This window comes from Carlito syrichta, unplaced genomic scaffold (genome assembly GCF_000164805.1).
Source record: "Carlito syrichta isolate Samal-C Ts95f unplaced genomic scaffold, Tarsius_syrichta-2.0.1 Scaffold309824, whole genome shotgun sequence".
NCBI classification, from domain to species: domain Eukaryota; kingdom Metazoa; phylum Chordata; class Mammalia; order Primates; family Tarsiidae; genus Carlito; species Carlito syrichta.
Genome location: NW_007253920.1, coordinates 560,451 through 577,240, shown reverse-complemented (window position 1 = coordinate 577,240; position 16,790 = coordinate 560,451). Strand labels below are relative to the sequence as shown.

At 33.9% G+C, this 16,790-nt stretch overlaps 1 protein-coding gene across 1 annotated transcript in view; it reads left to right on the top strand.

Annotated features, from left to right (window-relative positions):
* PDE3B (phosphodiesterase 3B) overlaps positions 1 to 16,790 on the top strand; it is a 197,240-nt gene that overhangs the window by 111,420 nt on the left and 69,030 nt on the right. The window contains exons 2-4 of the mRNA XM_021717516.1: positions 4,647 to 4,697; positions 11,977 to 12,225; positions 15,850 to 15,989. Of these exons, the coding sequence (XP_021573191.1) occupies positions 4,647 to 4,697; positions 11,977 to 12,225; positions 15,850 to 15,989 (440 nt within the window). The remainder of the gene's footprint in view (positions 1 to 4,646; positions 4,698 to 11,976; positions 12,226 to 15,849; positions 15,990 to 16,790) is intronic.

Genomic DNA, 16,790 nt, shown 5'->3' with positions numbered 1-16,790 from the left:
TTATCATTTGTGTGGCCAGTTTTATAAATCTCTCGGCAACAGTTTACCTTCTTAATATGCTTTTGCTGTGAGTAACACAGAATAATGGTACCTCTGTTGTTTTTCTCTCTTCTTTTTTAGGAGCACATATCTTCAGTTGCATGTATGAAAGCATTTTGTGCTTGTTCTAGAAAGAGTCTGTTCATTTACCAAAGAGGTTTTAATATTATATTTGGAACATTTCCATGGCTTCCTGTCATTATGTGATAAAGTTTGAAAGTAGACAGTATGCAAAATATAGGGTGAATTAGTTGTCCGTAAAAAAAAAAATTCCAGCTTTTAGATAGTCACTGTTGTATGTCCTAGTAGCATTTTTGTTTTTATGCTGTTGTGTAGTATTATCATACACACAAATTTATATTTTGTTTGCACTAGAGTCCTGTTTTTTTTTTTTTTAATAACGATGTGGGGTATAATTCAAAGTTAGGTATACAAACGTTGATTATGCAAGTACCCTTGTTGATGAGGTATGCCTCTCCTTTCCCTAGCGGTTTCCCTCAACTGCTAATCCCACCCCCCTCCCCTGACAGTTTCCCACTACTGCCAATCTCTTTCTTACAGTTATAATTGTTCAAGATCCGCTTATGAGTGAGAACATATGGTACTCTGTTCTTTGTTTCTGTGATAGATCACTGAGTGTGATCGACTCCAAATCCATTCAAGTTGCTGCGAAGTCCGTATGTTTGTCTTTCTTTATGGTTGCATAATATTCCATGGGGTATATGTATCACTTTTTTAAAATCTTGATTTAGACTTAACATATATTCTGGGTTATTTATGTTACTATTTTATCAATATCTTAGACTTTAGAAAAGAAATTTTGAGCCATTTATTCATTTTTATTAGTAAATATGATATAACAATGAAAAGAATGCGAATTTAATGTATAAGCAATATTATTCAAATGGCATGAAAATACTTTTAACTAAGATAAATATTTTACAACACTGGGGAAGAGCTAGTGATTCACCAGATCATAACTTGATAAATAATGTCTAATACTCTATTACCATTTCCTAGCTTAAATTTTTATCTGCATTTTAATCTAATATTATAAATGTATATTTATTTTATATTACTAATGTATAATCGAATATTACAGAGACATTTAGGAATATTTTCATTAAGGATTTGCTCCTTTGGATGTTTCTCACTTTATCCTATATCATTAGTTCTCCCATTGTCCTGGATCATACCTATCAAGGACGAACATTTTACTGTTTCCTCCCCTCCCCTCCCCTCTTCTCTTGCTCTCTCCTCCCCTCCTCCATTTTTTTACTTTTGTTTTCTTTTTTTTAACTGGGTCTCACTTTGTTGCCCAGGCTGGAGTGCAGTGGCATGATCATAGCTCATTGTAATCTTGAACTCCTGGACTCACTCTAGTGATCCTCCTACCTCAGCCTCCAGAGTATCTGGGACTACAGACTCATGCTACCATGTCTGGCTAATTTTTAATTTTGTAGAGACAGGGTCTCCCTATGTTGCTCAGGCTTCTACATTCTTTTCTAACTATTGCTCCATTTCATTCTTATTTTACAGCACACGTTTTTCAAAATAATTTTTTCTGGTTACTGTCTCTACTCCTTTGCCTTCTTAAATTCATCTTAACTTTTTATTAAAGCTGAATAAATATTTAAGTATCTTAAAAGATAATATCTATTTAATCATGTAGGCCAATGAAGTGGGGAAAGGAAGACTTTACTCAATGTTAAGAAACCATCCTGGGCCACTATAAAATGCATCCATGTAGTCAAAAACTATTTGTATTCCTAAAGCTATTGAAATAAAGAAAAAAAAGAAATTATGAAAGAAGAAGAAAGAAAACATGCTAATGAAAGCATACCTGAGTCAGCTTCTACTTAGAATAATGAATCAGGGAAATGAGGTATACAGGCATTTTGTTTGATGGCATCATTATAAAAGAAATATAGAAGTATGGATCAGATGATAGCACAGTTAGGCAAGTTTGAAGATTCAAAATTCAAATAAGTGGATTGGTGACAATCTCGTAGGTGATTTTTAGTGACACATGATATGGCTCTGTTTTTAATCCTGCCTATTTTAGACATTTTAAACTGAATTTAAGAAGACATTGGAGACTCAGAAGTGGGAGAGTAGGAAAGGGTAGAGGGACAAAAAAAAATCACCTATCGGGTACAACATGCACAGGTGGGAGTGGTGGATACACTTAAAGCCCTGATAGCTTCACCATTATGCAATGCATCCATGTAATCAAAAACTATTTGTATCCCTAAAGCAATTGAAGTAAAAAAAGAAAAAAGAAAATGTGAGATGTGTAGATGTCATGATGATGGGAGGAATGGTGAATAGGCTAGTTAACACCCTCAGTCTTCAAAGAAACTGACAGAGGCAGAAGCAAAGTATTGCAGTGGGGTATAAAAAGCCCATTCTGCAAGAACAGCTGGGAGAAAATGGATCTAGCAATATCAAGTGTAAAAGAAACTTAGAGATTTTAGGTTATGTTAGTCTTGTTTGTAGGAAGTTGTTAACATCTTAATCTGCATTCATTAGTGTCTCTAGAATCTAGATTGTGTGCTGGTTAAATTACCACCTGAAATAATTATATCAGGACCACATTTAAGGCCATATAAAGTACTGTATAAGTTTAATGAATCTAATCTATATATGACATACTTCATGTAAAATATACTGGAGCCATTTTGTGGGCACTGATCCATGAATTTTCTAAGTGGTTTTAGTATGTCCTGATTTTGGGGGGGAAAGAGAAATTTTTCTTCACTGGCAAGAGAGTAGCTTCTGCAAGGATATTGACAAGGAGGTGGTGATAATAACTATTTTTTTAAGCGATTAAGGGTAGGTTTATTATCTAAAATAGGGGTCAGGTCAGGTGCAGTGGCTCATGCCTATAATCCCAGCACTTTGGGAGGCTGAGGCAAGAGGATTGCCTGAATCCAGGGGTTTGAGACCAGCCTGGACAACTTGGTGAGACCTCTTGTCTACAATAAATAAAAAAATGAGCTGGGTGTGGTGGTGTGTTCCCATAGTTCCAGCTACTTGGAAGGCCGAGGTAGAAGGATTGTCTGAGCCCAGGAGGTCAAGGCTGCGGTGGCCATGAGCATGCCACTGCATTCCTACCTGGGCAACAGAGTAAGACTCCAACTCAAAAAAATAAAATAGTTTGGGTCAGCAAACTGTAGCCCACTGAGCTAATCCTGCCAGCAGCCTACTTTGCATGTCCTTTGAGGTTTTAGCATTTAAAAGGGTTATAAAACCAAAACAAAAAGCAAAGATTATATGCCATAGAGATTACATGTGGGCCAGTTTGGTGGCTCAGCCTATAATCTCGTGCTTTGGGAGGCCGAGGTGAGTGAATTGCCTGAGCCCACGGGTTCGAGATCCGCCTGGGCAATTTGGTGAGACCTCATCTCTACAATAAATCAAAAAAATTAGCCGGGCATGGTAGTGCCCACCTATAGTTCTGGCTACTTGGAAGGCTGAGGTGGAAGGATCGCTGGAGCCCAGCAAGTCAAAGCTGCAGTGGCCGGGAGCGGCCACTGTACTCCAGTCTGGGTGACAGAGTGAGACTCCAACTCAAAAAAAAAAAAAAAAAAAAAAGAGATTACATGTGGCCTGCAGGGCCTAAAATACCATCTTTTTGCAGAAAGAGTTTGCTAAATCCTAATAGAATATTGGATCTAGTAAAAGAATAAATAACACTTTAAGATCTTGCAACTAGAAGACTTAAGACTAATGACAAGAAACAACACAAATAGTTCAGTATATACAAATTATATGATTATAAATGCTAGGCTCATATTCAAGACAAGGATTCAAAACTGTGTAGAAAGTGACAATTATAATAAATTATTTAAGTAAAAGGAGGAGACCTACTTATTAACTCTGTAAACTTCAAAGAAACGTAGGATTAATGATAGGTGGCAGTTATATCTTGCTATATTAAAGTTAATTTTATCTCCTTGAACATAAGTGATGACTACATTGGATAGAGAAGCAGCCAAAAAGCCTGCTAGTAAGAAGGACAGGAAAAAACTATTCTGGGACTAAGAGGTTAATTATCTCCTTTCTAGGACCATTGATAGCCTATAAAGGAGACAAATCACACACATATAAAAGGAAAACAATCACAAATTATCTGTATATTAAAAAGGGTATGTGTTACTTTTTATAAATCCATTTCTTTTTACTTAATCTAACTCCAAGGACAACAGGCTTTTAAAAGTGTTTTTGATAGAAGTGCCTTATTGGCAAGAAAATAGCACCAGCCATTGACCCTGGTTTTAAGATGATAATGAGCCTATGTAATGATATATGATTTTTCTTGTATTTTTAGTGACTTGGATTTATATTTTCCTTTTTATGGTAACAAATACTTGATGGTTAATATAGTTTATTTTAGTGAGTTTATTCTGATAATTCTTTATTGTTTACTTCTCAGTTATAGATAATATTAATGAAATATTCTGTCTAGAAAATTTTTCTTCTTCCCAATTCCTCTCCCAAATTTTAAGCTACATTAGGTAATTATAATTAAAGATGCTGCATTTTGTCTTTACATATATTTGCTTATTTATGATTTATAACCAAGTGAATTTTTTTTTTTCCAGATGATTCTTTGGGATTGGGACTTAAAGCATTGGTATAAACCTCATTATCAGGTAAATATGACTAATAACTAATATCTGTAATGAAAATTTTAAAGTTACACTCACAAGATTTCTGTGCCATAAGATTTTCTTTAACTGAACTCATAAGTTAGCCAGAATCTTTATTGAGGTAGATTTTTTTAAAATACACTTTAATTATAAGAAAAAAAGAAAATGGTAAGAAACCAAACTTACATAAATCATTATTTTAAAGGTTTTGCTAATGTAACTGGGGCTCAGAATATATTAAGGATGAGATTTTTTTTTTTCCTTTTCTGATGTGAACCACTGATCTACAGAAGGGAGAAAAAAGATTTGAAGACCATATTATGAGAAAAAGCAAAGAAATTGGAAAAGCAAAGAAATTGGCAGCATATGGGGAAGTGAAAGCACCCAACTTTCTTTTTTTGATAAACTTTCTTACTGAATTATAACTAACATACTGAAAAGTGTACCGCTCAATGAATTTTCACACGCTAAACATGCCATGTGACTAGTACCCATATGAAGAAGTAGAATATTACCACCACTCTTATGCCCAGTTCCAGTCATTTTCTCCCCAAAGATGACCCCACCCTGACGTCTAGTAATTAGTTTTGCTTACTTTTAACTTTGCATACATAAGTGGAATAAAATAATATATACTTTTTAGGATTAATTTTTTAAACAGTTAAGTAATATATGTTCAGATGAGATAAAATGAAAATAGAAGTATAAGGAGTAAAAAGAAAAATCACTTGTAAGCATCAAGCAATAACTATGCTGTGTTAGCTTTTGATGTATATCTTTTATTATAACTATGTGTTTGTATATTGTATTCTATAAAAATTGTATTATTATGTATCATATGCTGTTTTGAAACCTGGTGTTTTGTCACAATAATGGATAAACATTTTAAAATGTTAAATCGTTTATGTTACAGAAACGATTATTCTATTATTTGGCTAGTTGCTTAACACCAAATTTTGAAAAACGAATATCTCTTTGAGTGGATGATTTTTATTTTTAAACTGTGGGTGGAATGGCTGCAATAGCCCATGAAAAGAAAATATTCTCTGGACTTTAGTGAGCAAAATAATATAACTATTGCAGTCCAGTGAAAACAAGGAGGCCACATTTGACCTAACAGGGGAGTGATTCCTTGACCTACATAATGGGCTTTTATCATCATTCATACTCATTAAGATCCCCCATTTCCAGTTAAAAGAGTATTTAAATTACTAGTGAAATCTAAAGATAAATGTGGACTTGTCAAACTGGTGTGTGATATCAGGTACTTTTATCCTTTTTTTTTCTGTTTCCCCCCCTTCCCTTTCTAATAACCCTTTTTAAAAAATCGAAGTGTATAACATTCATATGTAAATGTGTACAACTCATAGATGTACAACTTGAATTTTGTCAAACTGAATACACACCGTCATTCAGATGAAAAATTCAGTACTCTAAAAGCTCCCTTACGCTCTCCTTCTAATCATCAACTTTTCCTCAAGCATTAACTCATTCCTGATTTTTGCCATTACAAAATTAATGGCAATTATTTGTATTTTGCTTTGCTTCTTTCTTTCAAAATTCTATCTGCTATTAATACTATTGCACTAGTAGCAATCTGTTCATTTTTGTTCTCTTTAGTATTCCATTGAATGAATATACTATAATTTACTTATTCATTTTATAATAGATGGACTTTTTAAAATTTATTTTCAGTTTGAGATATTGCAAGTAATGCTGCCGGAACAATCTTGATGTCTTTTGTTGGGCATATATCTTGGAGTAGATAGCTAGCATATGTATGCACATGGTCACTTTAAGTAAATAGTGTCAGATAATTTCTCAACGAGATTGTATTAATTTTTACCCAACCATTGGCAGCATATGAGATTTCCAGTTGTTCCACATTGTTGCCATTCGTAGTGTCTCTTTTATAAATCATTCTGGTAGCTATGTAACAGTGTCTTGTGTTTGAGGACTGCCATGCAACACATAAGACATTTCGGTCAATAGTGGACTGCCTGTACAATACTGGTCGCATAAGATTATCATCAAGCATATATAGTAAGCTGAAATATGGGACTTAATATTAGCATTGCAGATCAAATAGGGGAAATGATTGCTATTCAGTAATGGTGCTAGGAAATTTGGTTTTTTATATTAAAAATATATAAATAAAAATATATGTAACAGCTAGGTTTGTGTTAGTATATGCTATGATATTTGCCTAATGATGAACCACTGGATGAGGCATTTCTCAGAACTCATCCAGTTGATGGGTGATTTCATTTGCATTTCACTGATGAGATGACTCATCAGGTTGAGAGCCTTTTCATATGTTGATTGGCTACCCAGATATCCTCTAATCAGGTCTTCTGTCCAGTTTTCTTTTACTTAGTAATAAGTAGGGGTTCTTTGTGTTTTCTGGACATGAATATATGTATTCACAGACATATATGATATAGATCTAATATATATTGAAAAAAACTTTTCTCCTAGTCTGTGCATTATTGTGGTATCTTTTGATGAAAATACTCTTTCAATACAATGCCAATGCTATATCCTTTGGTTAGTGATATTTTATGTCTTGAGAACTGTCTACTCTCAAGATCATGGAGATTTTCTGCTATGCTACCTCGTAGAAGTTTTATTGTTTTACTTTATATCTTTAGATCTGTAATTCATTTGGAATTTATTTTCCTGTATAATGTGATATAAGGCTCAAGATACTGTTTTTTCCCATATGGACATCCAATTGACCCAGTTCCAATTTTGAAAAATTAAACATTTTTTTCTTTTTTGCACTGTATTATCACTCATGTTTGATAATATGTGTCACTATGTGTGAATTTGTTTCAGGACTTTCTGTCTGGTTCGTTGGTCAGCTTGTCTATCCATAATTACTAATACCATATTTACTACTTTAATTACTGTAGCTTTGTAGTAATTCTTGATATCTGATAGTATATATTTTTAAATTAAGCTCTCTCCATCTTGTGCAGTGAGCTCCCTGTAATACATTTTTGTTTAATCTTATTGTGCAAAATTATTTCCCCTTAATATTCATAACTATAATCCTAGTTTTTTAGGGCCCCTCTCAAATGTGACCTCTTCCATAAAATCTCTGTTACCATTCAAATTATCTCTTTTGATCTCTGTTACCATTTTATCTGTATTTTTGTCTCATCACTTTCTAGTAATAATAGTACTATTTTTTGCACTTGACTTAAATGTACTATACATTATTTTATGTACTCTGTGTGTATTGTCAGATTTAACTATCTGTGCTCCTCTCTGCTAAATACAGTTCTTAACTCTGGAAATAATATTTTAATAAATTAAAAAATAAAGAGGCTATCAATGGGGAACTATGAGAGATGGAAAGAGGAAGGCAGATTGACTAGAGAACTCAGCACTGGAGGAACAACATAGTGACAGAGTCTCTTATGAGATTACCCCCATAATAGCAAAAGGCAATCTAGGTCCCCACTCCCAGACTAACAATAGAAGGTGACACAGGTAGGTTCATTCATTCCCCAGATTAAACAAGAACTCTGCCAGTAACACTGAGTCTGGTGACTCCAGCAAGGAGAAATTGATTGGGAGCACTACTGGCAATAAGTGGCCAGGAGCAGTATTCTTCTTTTCTGAGCATGAAACTCCGCTTCCTTACTGAGAGTTACTGGGAACCAGTGTGCCTGGCTAGGAGACTAGTCCTACAGATATCTAGCCCAGAAAGTACTCTTTGTCCCTGTGACCTGGAGACTCCATTCTCCCACCTAGGGGTACCAGGTGACCCAAGGAAGCTCCCTCTCCCCGCACTGTGAAACAGCACCAGCACCAGCAGGGCACCAGACAAATATAGCCAAAATATTGAGGATAAAATTTTAAATCACCCATCATCCCAAGAACCAAGAAAATAACAACTTGAACAAGAAAGGACAATGCCAACATCAAACTGAATCAGATTTGCGATTACCTGGCAGAGTTTTAAAGCAACCATAATGAAAAATATTCTAACAGTTATTTACAAAGTATCTTAAAACAAATGGAAAAAAAAAATCTCAGGAAACGAAGTATAAATTATTTTAAAAGAAACAAATGGAAATTACAAGACTGAAAAATAAAATAATAGAAATTTAAACATTGCTGAATTGGCTGAATATAGAGTAGAGATGACAAGAGGATAAAATCTGAATTTGAGAATTGATAGATCAATAGGATTTGCCTAATTTTAACAACATAGAGAAAACAGAAAATGAATAGAGCCTTAGAGACCTATAGGAGAATAATAAGAGATCCAATATTTGTAACTTTGGTGTCTCAAAGGAGAAAGAAGGTGGGATTGAGAGAGTATTTTAAGAAGAGATAACAAAACTTCCAAAATTTAGCTGGGCGTAATCCTACAGATTCAAGAAGCTTAGTGAAGCCTAAATAGGATCAGCCCCCAAAAATCTGCTCTAAGGCATGCCATAATTAAAATTCTGAAAGCTAAAGACAAAGTAAATATCTTGAAAGCATCCAGAGAGAAATGACACATTACTTATAGTGACACACCAGTTGAATGAGAGCAGATTTTGTATTCAAAACCATGGATGCCAGAAGGAAGTGAGTGGCAGAACATTTTTCAAGTGCTGGAAGAAAAGAGCTGTAAATTCTGTATTTGGTGAAACTATCCTTTAAGTATGAAGGGGAAAAACATTCTCAAATGAAGGAAAACAAAAATAACTTGTCACTAAGAGACATACCTGAAAGAATGGCTAAAGTTCTTTAAACAAGAAATGATAAAAAAAGGACTCTTGGAACAACAGAAAGGAAAAAAGAACAATGAGACAAGAAATACGGGTCAATTTAATATGGAGTATCATTCTCACTCTCATGAATTTCTTAAATTATATTTGATAACTGTGACAAAAATTATATCATCTGATACTCAAAACAATTGAGATTTAAAAGTAGGCAAAGTAAAGAGACAAAAGTAAGATTTCTAAACTTCATTCAAAGTGGTAAAATGTCAATATCAGTAGACTGTGATAAGTCACATATGTATATTGTATTTCCAAGAGAAACCACTGAGAAAACTATAAAAAGTAAGACTCTCAAATACTATAAATCAGTCATGATAGAATCCTAAAAAAAAAGTTCTAGTAATCCTGGAAAAGCAAGAAAAAACAGAGGATCGAGAAATAGAAGAAATGAACAGAAAACAAAAAAATGGCAAACTTAAGGCCTAATCATCAATATTTACCTTAAAATGATACAATATGAAAAAAGGAGAAATTGAACCATGAAAAGACTTATCTATGAAAACAAATTATTTTTGTATATAAGGTGTTCATGTTGGCATGAGAGCTATTTATTATTACACTCTAATTACACTGTACTGCTGAAGTAAAATCATACTGTACCATCTTGGTAAATTGGTGATTTGTTCTTTCCTAATTTAAACAGTTTTTAGATAATATTGAGGAAAGATTACTCACAAATAAAAATTGTTTGCATACATATTCCATTTGAATTTTGTAGTGGATAAATGAGACTGTAAATGAGTGGTTAAATGAGACTAAGGAAGTTCACTGAAAAAAGAGTATAAACTATTTAAATATGACAGAAAACATTCAGAATTACAATAATCAGAATTAAGGTTGAAGCCCCAATGAGAATTTTTTTGCCTATCCAATAGGTAGGGATTAATTAAATTTATAGTACTAAATTATAATGAAATATGAGAAAAATAGATACTATTATATACAGTTATATGCAGTTAATGGAAATATAGATTTGATCAACATATTCTAGGGGTATTTTAGAGGAATGATCAAACTTTAACATGTTCATTTGCTTTGCTTCAATAATTTGAATTACAGAAAGCTATCTGTAAGAAGTATGCTTAATTGTTCACTGTAACATATATAGAGAGGTGTTTATTTTAATGTTATTTATAGTAGATGAAAACTAGAAATAGCTGTGCTATGCCCTGGTAATGGGGAAGGTTTTAAAATCAAAACTAATATAAATGAACTCTTCACAAGAATTTCACAAAGAGCAGACATTTAGCTATCTCGGCTTAACTTTTATTAACATTTCTCAATTCCAGAATATGTTGAGGATACTTAATAAATAGTTTCCTGCTGAACTCATTAAATAATTTGAATAATTAAGAATTTCAAGCACACTAAAATGTAAGTTCAAGGTACAATCAAACAAACAAAATTAACATTTAGTTTTCTGTTCTGATTGTTAGTCCACCTATTTCTATGGGTAATCATGTTGAACATTATATATATCTGTTTTTTATTAAAAATCATATGTTTAGCCAGGCATGGTAGCGCGCGCCTGTAGTTCCAGCTACTTGAAGGTTGAGGCGGAAGCACATCGCCAGTCGAGGCTGCAGTGGCCAGGAGCAGACACTGCACTCCAGTCTGGGCGACAGAGTGAGACTCCAACTCAAAAAAAAAACCACAAAAAAACATATGTTTACATCAGTGACCTATTTCTTCTAAATTAATAAAATTTTTACCAACTTTTTAGGGCCTACCCTGTTCATGAAGTTTTTGTTAACCATTCTCTAAATTATCACTCTCTCTTTTGAACTCTGATGCCACTTTTTCTGTATTTTTTAGCTCATCACTTTCCATAATATTAATAGTAATAATAGTATGTGTTGTACTTTAAATATAGACACCATCCATTGTATTATGTACTTCACATGTATTATCAGATTTAATTCTCATGTCAGCTTGTAATGAGGTGGATGTTATTATTCTCATTTTACATTGAAGAAACAAAAATATCCAGATGTTAAATAACTCCAGTTAAGGTTAAAGTTTAAATTTCAAATTCTGGTGTCTTTGCAACAAAGCACTGTCACTTACTCTTGAGTAAGGTAAATGATAGAAATGCGGTATGTGTTTAAAATAAATTTTGACTTAAGGGAAAGGGCACCATAAATAAATTAATGAAATGTCCAAATTACAGACTTTAAAGTAAATACAGATTTAGTTTTATACTATTTATAAAGTCAATAAGTCAGTAATGAAAAACATTAAATATGAGATAAGCTAATGAAAAATAAAAAACTTGAAGTTCACAGTTATTTGCTACCTGTATATCAAAAGTTTTAAAGTTAGAATTATACAATTTGTTATGTCATTTATGTCATGTCCAAGTGAATAAAAATTTATATTTAATAAGATTACATATTATTAGATAGATCTTGATTTAAAGCAGAGTAAGTATTTTTTTGCTTTTGAAAATGGATTTTTCTTAACTGTTAACAAATTTAATTTTTTTTATTTTCTAGAATTCTGGAGGTGGAAATGGAGTTGATCTTTCAGTGCTAAATGAGGCTCGCAATATGGTGTCAGATCTTCTGATTGATCCAAGCCTTTCCCCACAAGTCATTTCTTCCCTACGGAGTATCAGCAGCTTAATGGGTGCTTTCTCAGGTTCCTGTAGGCCAAAGATTAATCCTCTCACACCATTTCCTGGATTCTACCCCTGCTCTGAAATAGAAGACCCAGCTGAGAAAGGGGATCGAAAACTTCACAAGGTCAAAATACAGTTATCAGCCAGCCCTGTTTATCTCATTTAATATTTTCAAATTAAAATTTCTTCTTTAAATCTTACATGAAATACAGATTTCTTCTTTAAAGGAAGTTTTAAACTCAAATAGATAACTGTTCTATCTGTATTTTAAATAACATTGCTGTAATTAGCAGTGACAATTTGAAGGGTAACAATTTATTATTATTGTCATTGTTATTGGTGTTAAAAAGTAGAGAACAAGACCTGGCGTTGTGGTTCATGCCTATAATCCCAGAACTTTGGGAGGCCGAAGTGAGAGGATTGCTTGAGCCCATGGGTTCGAGACCAGCTTGGGCAACGTGGCAAGACCTCATCTCTACAATAAATCAAAAAATTTGCTGGGTGTGGTGGTGCATGCATATGGTTCCAGTTACTTAGAAGACTGAGGCAGAAGGATTGGCTGAGCCCAGCAGGTTGAGGCTGCAGTGGCTCATGAACGTGCCACAGCACTCTAGCCTGGGCAACAGAGTGAGACTCCAACTCAAAAAAAAAAAAAAAAGTAGAGAACAACAAGCAAATTTGGTTCTAGGCTTGTATAACAAGCTAGTAGTCAGATCATGTTATTAATCTATTTTATTCTTTAGAACCAGGAGTTGGCCTGACTTGGTGGCTCAGCCTGTAATCCCAGCACTCTGGGAGGCCGAGGCGAGTGGATTGCCTGAGCCCACGGGTTTGAGACCCGCCCAGGCAACTTGGCGAGACCTAGTCTCTACAATAAATCAAAAACTAGCCGGGCATGGTAATGCGCGCCTGTAGTTCCAGCTACTTGGAAGGCTGAGTTGGAAGGCTGAGTCGGAAGGATCGCCAGAGCCCAGCAGGTTGAGGCTATGGTGGCTGGGAGCGTGCCACTGCACTCCAGTCTGGGCGACAGAGTGAGACTCCAACTCAAAAAAAAAAAGAAAAAAGGAACCAGGAGTTCTTGTTGAACCAAGAATAAATGATCATTATATTTATTTTTTGCATTACATATCATTATTTAAAAATGATTTTTACATTTTTGAACCCTGTTTTTTTTCTCTTTTCTCCACTGGAGATTACTGTAGTCCAACAGGCATTGATTGATTTTTCCATTATTAGATAGATTACTTTCTCATTAAGTATTAATATTTCAAAGTGGGATTTTCTTTGGAAAACAATAAATACTGTTCTAAGTAAGTATATATTTTATGCTTGTTCAGAGTGCTTTTCCTTGTTTTATTTGACTATTAGTGATATCTTCACAAGTAACTAAAATCATAAAACTTTAAAACTAGAAACATTTTAGTGATTGTTCTGGTTCAACTACTTTATTCCAGATAGAGAAATTAACAAAAGAAGATTATATTCAAATCAGTTAATTTTGTTTATTGTAATAGTGCATATACTACTTAGAAAAGGGTAAATACAGTTTTTGGAGGAATGTAGATCATTAGTTAATTTTACTTTGTCAGTTCTCAGCGTAAGGGTTTAGGAACAGTGAAAAATTAAGCAAGCCCAATTAGGGCAAAAGGATTTGAGAATCATTGATCACAATCTGGATCATAGGTAGTTATGTGATACTTTTATTTATTTTATTATTTAATTTTTATTTTATTTTATTTTGAGTTGGGTTCTCACTCTGTCACCAGGTTGGAGTGCAGTGGCATGATCTTGACAATCATGGCTCATGGCAGCCTTGACCTCCTGAGCTCAAGCGCTCCTTCCATCTCAGCACCTCGAGTAATTGGGACTATAGGTGTGCACCACCACATTCAGTTAATTTTTTTATTTTGCTCTGTTGCCCAGGCTAGTCTTAAAGTCCTGGGCTCAAGCAATCTACCTACCTCAGCCTCCTCAAGTGCTGGTATTACAGGTGTGAGCCACCATACCCAGCCTTGCTTTTATTTTTTAAAAGTTTATATAGTAACACCTACTTTAGTCAAAACCCAATTAATAATGATGGTACATAGTTTTGTGTTTTTTAAAGCTCTCTGCCTTATTAGAAAGAGGTTAATCACAAGTATTCAAAAGGGATAGCTAAACCATCTATAACATAACTCTGATAAATTCTTGAGTTAGTTTCCACTCTGTATGTTGCTCTTCACATTTTCGATTGACATTTGATGCGCATGATGGTAATTTTTATAAATAGGAATGCTTGAAAATGTTAATCATAAAAATCAGTATTGGTATTTTATTTGTTACTATGTGTACTATGAAGACAAGTGTACTGGTACATTTTAGAAACATTTAAAACATAATGTTAATTAAACAGGATGCTTAAATGCCTCATTTCCTCAGCATTGTAGTTAATCAGGGTTATTTTGGGTTCTGGAATCTACTGATATGAGTAAGTCATATAAGAACCAGGAAGTAACTTTATTCCTTTGTGTTCTTTAAACTCCTAATTAGAATTCCATACCTAATTTGCCTCTGCTTTTGGGAAAGCATATAAAAAATTTGATGTTACTTCAGAAAAGAATAACAACATTTATTAAAAAAAATTTAGTAGACAAAGGGGAGTAGGAACAGATAATTTAATATAAATAATTTTTATACATGTTAAGAGCTAAGTGATATTACATGAACTTAAATTATAGTCAACAAGGAGTATGCTACTTAAATAACTTGTTTAAATTGTAGGTCTAACTAACCTTGAATTTCTACAAAATCATCATCCTTGGGAAAACTTAAATATAAGACAGAAATTTATTTCAGATTGTTGCAATGTCTGCTAATAGAGGGAATTCATAAGAAGCCAAAACTGTTATAGAAATCTCAGTGAAACACCTATTCACAATAGTTAGTCTCATTAGTTGAACATTTAGCTTGAGAATATTTTCAAGAATTAGGGTGAAATATTAATGCTGAAGATGTTCTGCATTTAATTTAATCATTAATTTGAATGGTAACTCCGAAACTCACAGTTTCTTCAGACTAACCACTATGTGCATTCAATAGCATGATACTGAAAATATAACAAATTTTAGAATATAGGACTGATCATTCCTAATCCTAAACTTGTCATCTATAGTTGGTTTTCATATATATTTTTTAAATTGCCAATTGTTCTTTCTTAGGAAATTAGGAGTCATATGTGCAAAAGAAAAAAATCTAGATTAAATTGTAGAAGTTCAGAAATATATATATATTTTTTGAGTTGGAGTCTCACTCTGTCGCCCAGACTAGAGTGCAGTGGCCGCTCCCGGCCACCGCAGCCTCGACCTGCTGGGCTCTGGCGATCCTTCTGCCTCAGCCTTCCGAGTAGCCGGAATTACAGGCATGCACTACCACGCCCGGCTGATTTTTTGATTTATTGTAGAGATGAGGTCTCGCTGCCCAGGCGGGTCTCGAACCCGCGGGCTCAGGCAGTCCACTCACCTCAGCCTCCCAAAGGCGCGGGATTACAGGCTGAGCCACCAAGACCGGCTCAGAAATATTTTTTAGTCGGAGGAAGATAAATAGAACAAAAATATAGAATGTGAAATTTGGAGTAAATTGACAGATTTTCTCCTGTACATATTAAAAATATATTTGTATTAATATCTTAATATGAATATGCCATTGTTAATATTGCATATATAGCATATTAAAGGGTGACAATTTTAACCATTGCTAAATTATTTAACAGGGACTAAATAGTAGGAATAGTTTACCAACTCCACAGCTGAGGAGGAGCTCAGGAACTTTGGGATTGCTACCTGTCGAACAGTCTTCAAGGTGGGAACGCAGTAATGGCAAAAGGCCTCACCAAGAATTTGGCATTTCAAGGTAAAATCTCCAAAACCTTTTTTAAAAACCTGAATCTAATGCATCTACTTTGATTCTGTGCATAATGTTTGAAATAGTTCCAAACATAGAAAGGAAAGGTTGAGGTACTTTAGAGATAGGACGACATGGATAGTCATAATATAATATGAGAAACTGATCCTTAAATAGAAGCTAAAGTGCCTTCTCTTAAAACTTAGGTAGGTTAGATACAGAAATATGCTGGAGCCTTAAAAATGTGAGTCAGTGAGGTGGTTTAGGGAAACTAGGTCCAATTTAGAACAGGCTACTGGGAAAGCTTTTAAATAGGTGGAGGTGGCCATTACAGCGGTAGGCACCAATTCAATGCATAGTATCCCAAGGTAGGTCCACAGAGTTACTTTTTAAAGGAGGAGCTCGTTCTCAGGACTCATCATAGTTATTAGGTTTAAGGTAACTAGATTCTTGCAAACTTTGTTCTTACTGGAGGCTAAGACTACTAATGTATCGTATGTTCTGTTGATACTTTACTTGGAGTTAAAAGTGCTAATCATACAAATGAAAGACTTTAGTAATTACAAGTAAACGAGGCTGGGAAAATGCAGGTGCTGAAATTTTCTAAATATAAATATATACATTTACTCTGATAACAAAAGATTTAATACAGTGCTTTGTCTTTTCAAAGCTGGGAAGTGGTTGATCTCTTGTACAGATTTATTGTAAGCTCTTTAGTCTGGTATCTAATTATGTTAATATAAAATTGGAATTAGTATAAATTTCATGTTAAGCTATGTTATTATTGAGCATGTATTGTGATTTTAATTT